At 41.7% G+C, this 13936-nt stretch overlaps 1 protein-coding gene across 3 annotated transcripts in view; it reads left to right on the top strand.

The window, feature by feature from the left end:
• The window catches only part of kif26ba (kinesin family member 26Ba), a 91290-nt gene that overhangs the window by 38166 nt on the left and 39188 nt on the right, over positions 1-13936 (top strand). For all 3 annotated transcript variants that reach the window (XM_084348564.1, XM_084348565.1, XM_084348563.1), the window contains 2 exons: positions 3736-3923; positions 12191-12398. In XM_084348564.1, coding sequence (XP_084204690.1) covers positions 3736-3923; positions 12191-12398 — 396 coding nt within the window. The remainder of the gene's footprint in view (positions 1-3735; positions 3924-12190; positions 12399-13936) is intronic.

Raw genomic sequence — 13936 nt, 5'->3', positions numbered from 1 at the left:
TGAGCTTCCTCAGCAGATGGAGTCTGCTCTGACCTTTCTTGTATATTGCTGCAGTGTGATGAGTCCAGTCCAGTTTGTTGTTCAGGTGAACTCCCAGGTACTTGTAAGACGTCACCATCTCAATGTCCGTTCCCAGATTCTCTGTTTTCATTGATTTGCTGCATTATTTTCAACATATTTGTCTGTTGTATCATCCTCAGTACTCTATGTCCTGGTATTATCTACATCCTTTTCCTCTCTTGCTGCGATGACCTAATATCCCCATAGGGATCATTAAAGTTTCATCCAGTGTAATTAACCTAATTTATGGTGAACTGTGGAGACAGCAACTCAGCCTTTATATCCTGTGGGAAAGTCCGAGTGGGACCGACAAACTGAAACAACAAAACCATCATTTTTTTTCAATGACTACATTACCCAAAGAGCCATCCACGTAAATGCATTAGCCAGATGAACATGCAGGAATGTTGTTTTAAATTGAAATTATCACGCTATCCATCGTTTTTCTTAGTGCACTTCAGATGCAGAACTAATGAGCTTACAGTAGCTGGTTTAATGAGATGCATGAAGCACATCGGTGCTATTTCGGTTATAGAGAAGCCCTGCAAACCTAGATAGTCCGAAATTGACGAGACTATGATTATTGCACTTTTTTGGGCAGTCCAGCCAAGCAAAATATGACTGTATTAGAGAAGTGGGGAAAACAATACATCACTTTTTATTTCTTGTTGCATGAAGGTGTCTCCTGTCATTATTTGAGTGTTTTGGTTTGTTGATTTCCTGTTTTATTTTGTAGTTATATCCTCTTGTGTCCTGTTGTCACTTTCTACTTCCTGCTCAGCTGTGTTCCCAGTGTTCTGGTTCCCCTCCTGTGTTCCTGTGCTCTTCTCCAGCCTGATTTCCCCCCCACACCTTACTCACATCAGCCTTGTTAGCACTGCCCTGTCCCTGGCGTCTCTCCACCTCATCCAGTTTTTTAAATTCAGTTTTTGTATTTAAGCCTGTGTTGTTGCCATTTTTTTGTCGCCTGCCTTTTTATTGTTTGCGCTTTTGGATTTTGGTGTGTGTTGAGTTTGGGTCCTTTCTGGATAAGTGCTACATCTCCTTGTCATTTCAGCCTGCTAGCAAACAACAGACAAAAAGCCTAAGAGCTGCTGTGCGGTGGGATGCACTACCATTTGGGTAAAGAAACCAAACTATGTTTTTATAAGCTGTAGAAGCGAAAAACTGAACCTTTAAGAAGACAAAAGTCGATACAGGCAAAAGCCATCAGCTGGAAGAAAATGGAAAACTTGGGGGATCCTATCAGTATGCATGTGTACAAAGAGCATTTTGATTTGTAATAATCTCTGCTAAAAAAACTTTTTCCTTGTAAAAGTGTTACTCCTGTCAAATGCTTTTAGCCATGTTATTGTTTTATTGTTGAGTCATTTGCTAAACTCCACGTTATCAAGGACTTTGCTAGCTTGTTTGTAGCTTTCTAAGAAATCTCTTTGGTGTAACTTGCTATCCGACAGCTAAATTATTTCTTTCTGTGTTTTAGCATATTTCTTTATGACTTGGAAGTTGGCTGTGAGAGGAATGATATCAATCTGTTGTTATCAGCATTAACAGCTGTTTGGAGCCAAAAAGTGACTGTTGTGCCTGAATAATCACACAACAAGAGGGAGTACACAACTGCTACGATGCTTTTTGTACATTTTCAGACACATTGCGTTTGTGTTTCAGCCCTTGGTTACAAAAGTCTGTTAAAGTCTGTTCAGCCCTTGTGGTCTGATCTGCTGGCCGCCACAATCCAGTTCTCAGCTCACATAATAACCCTCTCCTTCACTGTGCAGGTAGTTTTCCTCTTCCCATTATCAGGATAAATGAGTAACCAGCACAAATGCACAGGTATCCCATGTAGCTCGCTGAACCTTTACTCCATATGTTCAGGACTCCTTCAATAATGCAGGGGCAGCGAGCTACGCCTCTGTATTTAAAATGAATGTAAATGCACAGGGAGAATGGTATATAAACTATAGAGGCATCTCATTTACAATAGGTGATTTATCAAGGCACTGAGCTGCGTGCTTGGACCTCAGGAGCCCTCAGCAGTAAATATACGCGCAATGCAGCTGATTTACACACAGATACACACAGGTGCAGAGAGGTGCAGACATACGCATAGGCATTCTCACAATAGACATACATGCTCGCAGATTTACTCTCACACAGGCTATAGTTCCTTTATTGGAGCGTGGGGTAATGATATAGGTGCTCTGCTGTCTGGCTGCTGGCAGCACATAAAGAACTATAATCAATAATCCATATCTATTTCACAAATGGTTCGGCTGCAAACACACACACACACACACACACGCCTACACATACACACACATCTGCACACAGCGACAAACAAACACAATACACACACTTACACAAAGCCAATGTATGTGTTATATATATGTATTTCTGTGTGTGTGTGTGTGTAGGTTTCAGGCATCTTATGAATCTGACGTAAGATAACTTCAAACACAACCCACAAACAGGCTCATATTGACACCGGCAGACACCGTACACCTAACAAAGACACACACACACACACACACACACACACACACACACACAGTATGTAAGCGACTAAACCTTTAAATCTTTGTTCATATTGACAAGAGGACAAGATAGGAGATGTCGGACAGGGAATGCTGAAATATGCTTTCTGTTGTTGGTGGTTGCATCATGGATACATACAAATTTAACATTTTTGGTTACGCTGTCAGATTCCTACACAGTCACATGTAGATAGATGGGGGGCATCCAGTGACCCGGTGGTTAAGGCACATTCCATGTAATTGGATTGTTCAAGTCCGCCCAGGGACCTTTGTTGTTCCCCTTTTCTTTCTTTCTTTCTTTCTTTCTTTCTTTCTTTCTTTCTTTCTTTCTTTCTGTCTTTCTGTCTTTCTTTCTTTCTTTCTTTCTAAATGTCCTGTCCATATCAACACTATCATCCGTGTAATAACGGCAAAAGTTGTTGCAGTAAATCTGATGAAAAAGTCATTTTCATTTCTTAAAGTTCAAAAGTCTCTCTCTCCGTCCTCGCTGTCCTTTCAACCCTGCATACGATCTAATAAAGGACAAATGCCAGGAAGCATGATCCAATAATAAAGGGTGAATGTGAATAGCTTAAGATGGCAGAGCAAAGGGACAGAGAGAATGAAATTGAATTGGTTAGAAGCAATAATATAAACGAGTGGAGAGAGAGATGGAGAAGAAGGGAAGGGTGAAGGAGAAGACAGGAGGGTGTGTTTGTTTATTAGTTTCGGTCTAATAGGGACCCAGACAACATTCTGCTGCTGGTTCACTGTGAACACTGGAGAGCTTATCTTCTGACTGTCTGCCAAAACACACACACACACACACACACACACACACACACACACACACACACACACACACACACACACACACACACACAGAATACACACATTAATGGTTTATATTCTTCAGCAGGAAACCAAATGGGTGTGGGAAGGACAAGGGAAGATATATACTGCAGCATACTGTAGTTTGTGTGTGTGTGTGTGTGTGTGTGTGTGTGTGTGTGTGTGTGTGTGTGTGTGTGTGTGTGTGTGTAAGTCATCAGAAAAAACCTCCTGTAAAAACTGTGTTGGTGAAAAAAGGGAGGGGTGATGGAAGTCGACTCTTTCTGTCTTGTCAGGAGTAAACATTTTGAATCTCTCTGTCTCTCATCAGATCTCCCAGATGGTCTCTGAGGCTTCCAGAGAAGGTTTGACCGAGGCTGCCCTGAACCGCTACAACACACACTCTCCTTCACACACAAACTCATCATCATCACACACAAACTCTCCCTCACACACTCCGGCTGCAACCACGACGGCACCCACCACCACCACGTCTGCTGCTGCCTCCTTCTTTGCCAGGTAAGGTGCAATAAGATCAGAGCTGCACATTCAAAACTCGCCATACAGATCTGTGGCCAAATTTATAAAACATGCATACGTGGTCTTTTTGTCAGATTTATAAAACCCCACGTACGTATGTTCCCACGTGTCTTTTTCTCATACATCTCAATCATCCTGAAATTTTACGCATGTGCACGTCCCTGACCATCCCCACAATTCACTATAATGGCTCTAAACATGCCCCCAATTACTTGGTTTGCATGTAAAGGGCCAGAATTTAGTTTAGTGATGAGGAGAAATATGAAAAGCACAGAAGCAGTTGAAGAACAGGAACCGTAATTTTACGAACCGTGAACTTGAAGTAATGGCTGATCAAACTGACGGATGATAAAGAGTATTATTTGGTGTTCTGGCTTTAGCAACAAAATGAAGTAAGTGAAATGGCAGAAAGTGACACTAACTCTGATTTCAAGTGAGAGGCCAAGAGGTGCCACTCTGCAAACAATGAGAGAGTGCGAGCTACTGTCGGAGAAGAGAGGATCCCCGCTCTCTCTCCGCTTGATGAGCGGTCAGCATCATGGGTCAGAACATCAGTATGGTCCCTGAAAACTTAGCTGTAGCCTAAATTTCCCATTGGAAATGCCCTCTAGCAACGCCGAAGCAGCCATTGTATCATGTGGCACAGCCATTATGCACGGCTACACCCTTTACATAGTGCTGTTTAAAGGACCTGATAATAATTCACACCTGAAGAATAGTACAGGAAAATAATCTTTTTTACGTATATAAAATTAATGTGTTAATTTGTTTATTAACATAAAAATCATTATCATTATAATTATCTTAATGCATAATGACAAACATGTTTACAGAAGACAGAAAAAACAAGGTTAACAACTCACACATCACTGTGTGATCATAGTAAAGGTTTTTTTTTTTAACTATATATGTAATCCTAACACAATTTAGTGAAAAGAAACAGCTCTGAATAAAGAGCTAATTCACACTTTTCTTATCCTTTTTTGCCAGCTCTCAACATCACAATAATAAAGTGGCATAAGTGAATTTTGGTGAACGCATGGTCTATACATTTGGCCCCTGGAGTCTGTCACACTGTGGATGTGGAAGTTTCTCATATTAATGTTCAGGAGGGGCTGCACAATTAATTAAATGATAATTGACATCTGGAATTTTTCGGCTTTCTCAATTAATTAACCTAGTCAGGTGCAATAATGAAATGTTTTTTGCAAAATATCTCTCTGATGTGTCTGCTGAGCTTGTGTTGTAATGAGCTTGCAGATGCTGCTAACAATAGCAGGTGTTAAGAGAGTATAAACACATCATTTATATTACAGTAAACTACATGGAAAATCAGAGTAAAATCTATTCTGCCTGTTGTTGTGGTTTCCTCTTCTTGTTTCACGGATGATGTCAGTTGAGTTGGTGTTGTGTTCACACCTATACTTATAGTTGTCCACTTGTGATCAGACGCACGTTGATACCAAATGTGAAAAGGGCTCATATTGTCACCTGAGATCCCACTAGGATTACATTTTTAGGATTTAGCAGCATAATAGGGACTAGAAGAATCAGTATTACAGAGGATGTTGAGCATGGTAATTTCAGGAAAAACAAGGATTTGAGATGCATCTTACCTTGGGTGTAGTTAATCCTGGGTTTAATTAATCCTGGGTTTGAGGCCAGACATCCAAAGTTCTGACTGTCATGCTGACATCTCTAAAGTTATCTAATACAGCAGAAAGAATGAAAGAACATGCATGCAAACAACTGCACTGTAAGATGTTGACAGATGAAGATGGTGGGAAAATGACTGCTATCATGTACTATTATATTATTGCGCATAAGCGTACTTTTGTTGTGTTTATCAATAAATCTATCCAGTCAGCAGTCGTCGATGAGCTGTGTAATCAAATCTAGAGAAATGCAGAGCGACGCGACATAAATAAGACACGGGTAATATGGGTAAATTATTGATGAATAAACATGGCAGGCTGAAAATGAATGAGTAAATTATTCATGGGTAACACAAGACTATGAGTGTGTCACAGTGTCTGAAGTATTGCTGAGATGTCGTATCTAATGAGCTGCTTTAAATCACATTTTAAATGATACGGATGACTTTCACGCGTCTCCTCTCTCTTCTCCTCTCCGTTGTGCACGTTCTTGCCTTTTGCGAATCAAAATCTGCAGCTAATGCAATGTGTGTTTGTCTGCGTTTGATGTATGAGTGACGCGCTTCAGTGTAGCAGACACGGTGCTGTCTGTCTTTCAAAGCACCTGTGACCGGGCGCAACTCGTAAATTATATGGGAGCGCACACAAACGCATGTGCACACACTCTGTCTTTAGCTTTCTTTCTTTGACCCCCTGAACTGTCAGGTAACAAGGCCATTTTACACAAACACGCACACACATACACACATCTGGTTGACACTGCAAACATACAGCCAGCTGTCTTTGGGCTGATTTATTAGCATTAACCTTTCAAGTGAAAGAGCATGGTTGGTTTAATGGTGCAGGTGTCGCTGTCTGTGGATATGTGTGCCAGCATGTGTGTGTCAACTTGTGTCTGTGTGTGTGTCTAGCTGTCAGTCTTTCTCTCCTGTGTCAGGCTGTATAATTACTGAAGCTCGATATGTAGTTTTTGCCTTAAAATCAGTGTGTTTTGTTTTGTTTGCAGCTAAAAACTTAACATGCACAATTTGTCTGCTTTTTCCTGTCATTGGTGTGTGTGTTTGTGTGTGTGTGTGTGTTGGGTTTCAGTTTAATTAGCAATGTACACTCTGTCACCTTTTATTTTTGACTCTGGTAATGGCAATGTGTGTGTGTGTGTGTGTGTGTGTGTGTGTGTGTGTGTCTATGGTCTATGGATGCAGCCATGCAGTGCTGGTAAATCCCATGGCTGTCTTGGTCTTTAGTCTCAGACGTGGCCTGCATACAGACATTCTTATTACACACACACGCACGCACGCACACACACACACACACACACACACACACACATACACAAATCTCCGTCTTGCTCACTGTCTGCACACAACAAAATCCCTGTGTCCAGCACATCTCCTCTCACCTGATCCCTTCCTCTTTCTATCCCCTCTCTCTTGTTCCTTCATCCTCCTCTCGTCTGTAATTGCTTTCTCTTTCACTCTTCCACTCCTTTCCTCCTGCCCTTCTGTTCTGTTACACCTCTCTTCTCACCACACAAAGTCTCCATACTGACCTTTTCTTTACCTCTGCTAATGTGCAGGAGAGTAATATCTTTCATTAGTACAGATCTGTCTGTGAATATGTCACACTGGCACAGTAGCGCTCCATCTTCTCGGTGCTGCAGTGGCCCTCTGGGGACGGGGTAGAGGATAGAGACATGCTGTACATGCCGGGGTGTGGGTGTGTATGTGTATGTGCATGTGTGTGTGTGGACACACTCCCTCACTGGGGGAAGGGAGTTTCTATCAGTGAAGGAATTTTTTTACTGCGTGCTCCAAGGATTGGATCTTTGGGGATTTGGCATTGTGTGTGTGTGTGTGTGTGTGTGTGTGTGTGTGTGTGTGTGTGTGTGTGTGTGTGTGTGTGTGTGTGTGTGTGTGTGTGTGTAGCGGAGTAAATGAATAGGTCCCAAGTGATTTCAGTGAATTGGGAAGGCGTTGTTATTTTGGATGGCGCATGAATGCGAGACGGGGAGAATGTCGTCTCTTTCTCTGGCTCTTTTTACCTCTTGCTGCTTCTCTTCTTCTTTCCTTTAAAAGAAGTAGTCCATCAAATGATAATTAGCCACTAATTAGGCAGCAATCATAATGGTTGATTGATGGCTGATGGTAAACAAATTACCATATCAACTGCCTGATCACATCAGGTTTTTTTCTGGGGTTTTTTCTTTGCTCATTTGTTCTTTAATAGTAATTGAAAGCAGTTGTCTTTTATTTTGACAGAGAAGAGGAAGCACATTTGCTGTCCAAGTGGTCGTGCTGTTTCTAAGTTACTGGGAGGGCAACTTTTCTATATAGTGCTGCACAGTTATTTGAGATATTATTGAAATCCCAATATCATGCAATGCAATATCCAAATTGCAGGAGCTGCAGTTTTTTGATGAAGGTAAAATGTGTGATGTTTTAAGCTTCTAGTTAGTATCACTTCTACTGTGAATGCAGGCATAAATTATGCAAATGTAAGACATGGTGATGTCAAAACGTAATGGAATTAAAGCCAGGACTCCCGAGGAGGCGTTTATAGACACTTTATTAGCAGCGTTTTCTGTGGGAAAGCAGCTCCCAGTGGCGTAGACTTTACTCTCGCATTATCTTTCAACAGATAATTTTTTTAAAATATCGTACAACCCATTCTATATTTTTATCTATAAGTTAGCACAGACCAGCATGTGATAGGTATGTTATAATACACATGAGCAGGAAGTATCATGTGGCCATCTTGACTCCGTGTCAAGCACAGCCATGTATTAATATTTCATTGTTCAGGTTAGCGTGCTGTTGCAGAGTAGCGTGTAAGATGGTGTCTCAATAAGGAGCAGGAAGTGTGTAAAGTGGAGTCGATGTGTACGTGTCGATTAGATAGTGTCAGTTAAGCCAGTGCTCTGTCCATGGCAGTCTTACTGACCCCCTGACACACACGCACTCACTCACACACACAAACACACACACACCATCACTCTCTGTCTCGGCCTATATCTCCCTCCACTGATGGCCTGTTAAATAGAATGTAATTAGCTACTGAGCCAACAACACAGCCCAGAGACACCGGTCATAAATCAGCTCTGTGTGTTTCAAGTGGGTCCATCCTGTACAGGTGAAAGTGTTTGTAGTTGTGTGAAGAGGAAAACAAAGCATCAGCATGTGAGTTGCTGGACTGTTTGTGACCCGTGCTGCTTTTTAACGAGAGAGAGACACATCGAGGGACCGAGGGGAAGAGAGGCACGGATGGATGGAGGGATCAATACATGTAAGGAAGGCTGGAGGGATGGATGGGTGGATATATGGAAAGGGAGAAGGATGGATGAAAGGATAAAAATAATGAGGTAGACAGGGATAAAATATAGGGAAAGATGAAGGGATGATTGCAGAGTGAGGGGGATTTAAAATGGAAAGAATAGGAGGGAAGTGAAGGATGGAGAAGAGTGTAGGAATGAAGGGGGGGAAGGCAAATAAAAGCATGGTGGAGGCAGATGAAGAGCTGATGGATGGTGGGATAGAGGAGATGGATGGCAAATAAGTGTCCTTCACTTTAGGGTTAGATTGGAATAGATCCACTCGGCCAAATCCCAGGCCACTTGTCATTAAACGCTACCAATTAGGTGGCGTGTGTGTGTGTGTGTGTGTGTGTGTGAATGTGTGTGTCTGCCGTGCTTGAATTGTGCCATAGATTAAACCAGGCAGAGTGAGCAAGCACAACAAGAGGGTAATAGTACGAATGCGTGCATACAAACAGAAGGATGTATTATCAAAACAATAACACACAAAATAAATAATACATGTTTTGCCCAGGGAGCAAGTAGGAATCTCCAGCAGCAGAGGCGCTGTTCGTGGATCCATCATAGCTGTGTCGCATTGTACAAGAATCACCACTGCAGCAGCTGCAGCAGCCTGTTGTTTCCATTGTTACATAGAAACCAATTGGCAGATTTTATTTCACATCTTATCTGTTCCTCCTATTTGTAAAAATCAATCCACAGTCAGGACTTATACCATTATTATTTTGATGATACCTTAAATTCCCTCATCTGAAACAGCTTTTTAATAATCTACTGCAGCTGTATCTTCATGCTACATGGGAGGTTTTGGAGCATTTAACTTGTACTTTTGATGGAATAAGCATGTAGGCTTAGCTCGAGCACAGTGAAAAACCAATTAGCGGTCTTCTTGTGTAGCCTTGTTTCATACAGTATATATACACACACACACACACACACACACACACAGATTCACACACAAATCTCCAGGGAGAGCTAGTCAAACGGTGAAACGCTTCGTCGTTCTATGGGTCACTGGATCCACATCTCTCTCCCCCTCCCTCCTGTCTCACTGTCCCTCCCTCTCTTCCATTTCTCTCTCTTTCACCCCCCCACCCCACCTCAGTCTCATTTCTGTAACCTGCTGCAGTTAATTGAAAGCCAATGGTGTGAGAATATGGCTCTTTGACAGAGAGCGTGTCAGGGCGCAAGGTCTTTTCGCTCTCTCTTTAAAATCATAGAAATATATGTGAGGATAGATTAAAGTGGAACAGAGCAGGAATCCCTGCCGGAGCCGTTTTAGAGCTCTTTTATTTCATCGTATCGTTAATACTGCTGCTGCGTGTAACTCAGATTGTCAGGGAATCTGCTGGTTTGAATTGCGGTTGCATAAATCCCAGAGAGGGAATCACACTGACACATGCGAATATTTTTTACCAATGACAATAAATGTCCTTACTGGAGGTGAATTACTGTCTGCAGATTTACTGTCTCTGGGTTTCCCCCAAGATTGCTCTAACTTAACCTCTCTCTGTCTTTCTGCTCAGCCATGGTCAGTGTGTATTCTGTTGAGCTTTTATTAAAATTAAAATAACGCATTATTACCTATACATCTACATAATTTGTTATCCATATATGATTAACTACTCAGCCTGTCATTGGATTTTGTGCTCAGGCTCTGTTACCAAGCATAAATATATTTCTACTTGACAGAAAGGTTGATGGTCACAAGTGGTGATCAATAATAACACAACAAAGCCCAGAATAAGATAGCAAACCTACATTTGACCAGGCTAAAATCATGTAGACAAACACTTCAATTGTACCATGACAGACAGAGTAAATTATAGCCCTTGGCAGTGGTGGAAGAAGTACTCTGATCATAAGTAAAACTACCCATACAGAATATAAAAATACTCATTTACTCAATACATTGACATCATAACATCAAAACTGTTATTTCTTACCATTCTGTTGATACGTTTCGTTAATGTTTCAATGTTTCCAACTAGAATTCTTACATATTGCACCTTTAATACTGATGCATCTACATATTTGCGCCATTTTATTGTTGTAGGACGTCAAGGTGGAGCCACTTTATATACAGTTTAGTTTAGCCCAGGGGTCGGGCCCCTCTGAGGTGTCACAAGACGAGAGTAATGTGAGTGGGTTGTGAGAGGACTAATTGAGGAGAGCGAAGAAAGTTCTGGTACGCGAATAAAAAATGTGAAAATGGAGAACTTTACCTCTTCTGGCCTTCAACAATTATGAAAATGTAAAGTTTAGAGATGAAATGTCTCTTTGTGGAACTGAAGTGTGACAAAGGGCCCCAACTAGACACTGCTTCTTTGTAACGGGTCAAACACCGGGGAACCGGTAGTGTTATGTTAAATAATGCATAGTATTTTACGAACTTGGATGACTTTTAATGTAAAATCTTAATCTGAAAAGTAATATTTTCGGATGAATGTAGTGGACTAAAAGGTATGACATTTACCTCTGAATTGAAGGCAAGTAGAACTATAAAGTTGCACTGAGGGCCAATATTCAAGTAAAGTTTCACTTTCCACCACCAGTTTGGTCATTACTGTCTCCTCTTTGCTATAAATTTCTTTCGTGTCAGCTGCAGCAGGAAAATTCAGCCTGTTATATGGATATGTGGTATTTCTGCTGGGGAAGAAAGAAAGGGAGTTAGAAAAGGGAGGAGAAAAAGTTTGACACTTAAAAATTATGTGAAGTAGCGTTGTGCAGTGAGAACAACCTGCTGTGTCGGAGTGAGAAATGAGAGAGCGAGGAGAACAGAAGGAGAAAGAAGTGAGATTTAGAAAAGTTGAAGTTGAAAGGAGAGAACGAGTGAAGAGAAGCTGAGTGAAGAGGAGACGGTGTATAAATAAATATAAAATCTGGTGGCTCCTTTTCAGCCGAAAGCTTCAGGGAATTGTGCGGCAAGAAAGCAAATGAACCACTCCCCATCCAGATGTTGCTACATGTGTAAACAGCAGTGTCTGCGTGTGTGTGTGTGTGTTTGGGTGTGTGTGTGTTGAGGGGTGTGTAATCGAGCTCTATTCTGCAATTAGCATATTTGCCATGGTTGTACTGTGGCTAACTACAACTATAATTATAGTCCCATGTGTGCATGCACATGTGCCACCAATCCTTCCTGTCCTTCCTCATCTCCTTTAAACCATTTAGTGTTCATGATGTTGTTAACGGGGATGAAATCTAGTACTGTATATGCGGTAGTTTCAACATATTAATTTGTTCTTTGTCCTTTCTTGTTTCTCCTGACTTTTCTCTCTCAGAGCTGCACAAAAGTTGAACTTAGCGTCCAAGAAGAAGAAGCAGAAAACTGCCGCAGTCACAGCCCCAGTTACATCGTCATCACCGTCCTGTGACCCACCTCTGTTCCCCACCAATTTCAGCGCCGCCCTGTTGATGGCCCCTCCCCCGGCTCCACCCTGCCTTCTCCGTGCAGCCAACAAAATCAAAGACACCCCTGGGCTTGGAAAGGTAAAGGAAGAATACCTTCTATTTGGCTGTAGTGATTGGGGGGAAATCCACAAAGTCTACCTCAAGAGTTGTTTGATTCATGCAAATAAGAATAAGTCATGCAAATAAGACTGGCCACAGTCCACAGAATATGGGGTGTGTATGTGTCAGCTCAGTTGAGACTGTCTCAGACACATTTTGTCTGTTAAAAGTTTGTTATTTCATATATCATCTCTTACTCAACTTCCTCTTCTTGATCTAAGCTAAGACACAACTATCATAACACCTGAATTACTACTACTACTACTATTACACCAAATTACTGTCTAAGTTTCAGTCATTTGTCATTAGTGAACTCAGGTTTTTGTTTCATTTTTGTGACTTGATTACGGTACAGATCAATTTTGTGGCTTGTGAAGGCCACAAAAGTGTTAAGAAACATTTTATTTAAAATATATAAAGACAGCACTGATTTATATTTTAAACTGAATTGTTTTTATGCACAGAAATATTCTAAAATATTGAGCTGTGGTCTTTTCTCATGACCTTGACCACTTTATCTGAATGTGTGTACTGGTATGTGTGTGTACTGGTATGTGTGTGTGTGTGTGTGTGTGTGTGTGTGTCACCCTGCTGTACCATATCGGAATGCAGCCTAATGGTTACCACGGTAACACATCTCAGGCTGACAAAAGTCATCTGTCACCGTTGGTGAAACGTGTGTGTGTGTTGTGGATGCAGAGGGGGGGTTCATGCTTCTCAAGTGTGTGCAATATTGATCGTCCATGTAATGAGTTTTTAGTGCCCCCTCCTCCACAGTTTGAGTGAGAGGCTCACTGACACTGTGTGTGTGTGTGTGTTTGTGTGTGTGTGTGTGTGTGTGTGTGTGTCCACACTGATAGAAAATGAATGACTATGGAGGACAAAATCAAACAGACATCAAACAGCACTGTCCATTACCGTACACAGAGAGGGAAAGGGACCCCACACGTCCTGTTGTGTTTTTGTGCACAAAGGTGTGCATGCTGTGTCTGCGTGTTCTTGTCCGTGTCCTTGCATGTGCGATGATATAGTATTTTGTCACTATGTTGTGTTTTTTTTCTTTTCCGCCTTTATTGGACAGTCGATCGTGAAGATGCAGACAGAAAATGGGGGGGAGAGAGAGGGGCATGACACGCAACAAAGGCTGGAATTAACCAGAAAAGCTACAGCTCATGACATGTGCTTTCTGTCACTGTGTAATTTTAAGTTATGTGTGAAAATGTATGTGTGTGTGTTGTGTGACATCTATATTAGCTATACCGAACTGACATTATGAACGAAGGCCGACTGTCACCTCACGTCTCCTGTGTCGAAGGCCAAAGAGCTGCACTTGAACACACCACAAAGACTACAGCCGGTGGCAAGCAAGCTTGTTCGTCCTTGCCTGCGCGAGAGGAAATACCTCTTTGCAGATATTCAAACTGTTGTTATGACTAAGCAGCATTTTTTGACAACACTCTTGCTAATATAGCCGAAGAGGCGAAATACTGAATGAGGAGAAGCCACACTAAATTTGT

Source organism: Pagrus pagrus (genome assembly GCF_965226575.1).
Source record: "Pagrus pagrus genome assembly, chromosome: 1".
In the NCBI taxonomy this organism is placed as follows: domain Eukaryota; kingdom Metazoa; phylum Chordata; class Actinopteri; order Spariformes; family Sparidae; genus Pagrus; species Pagrus pagrus.
This window is presented reverse-complemented; position numbering and strand designations above follow the sequence as displayed.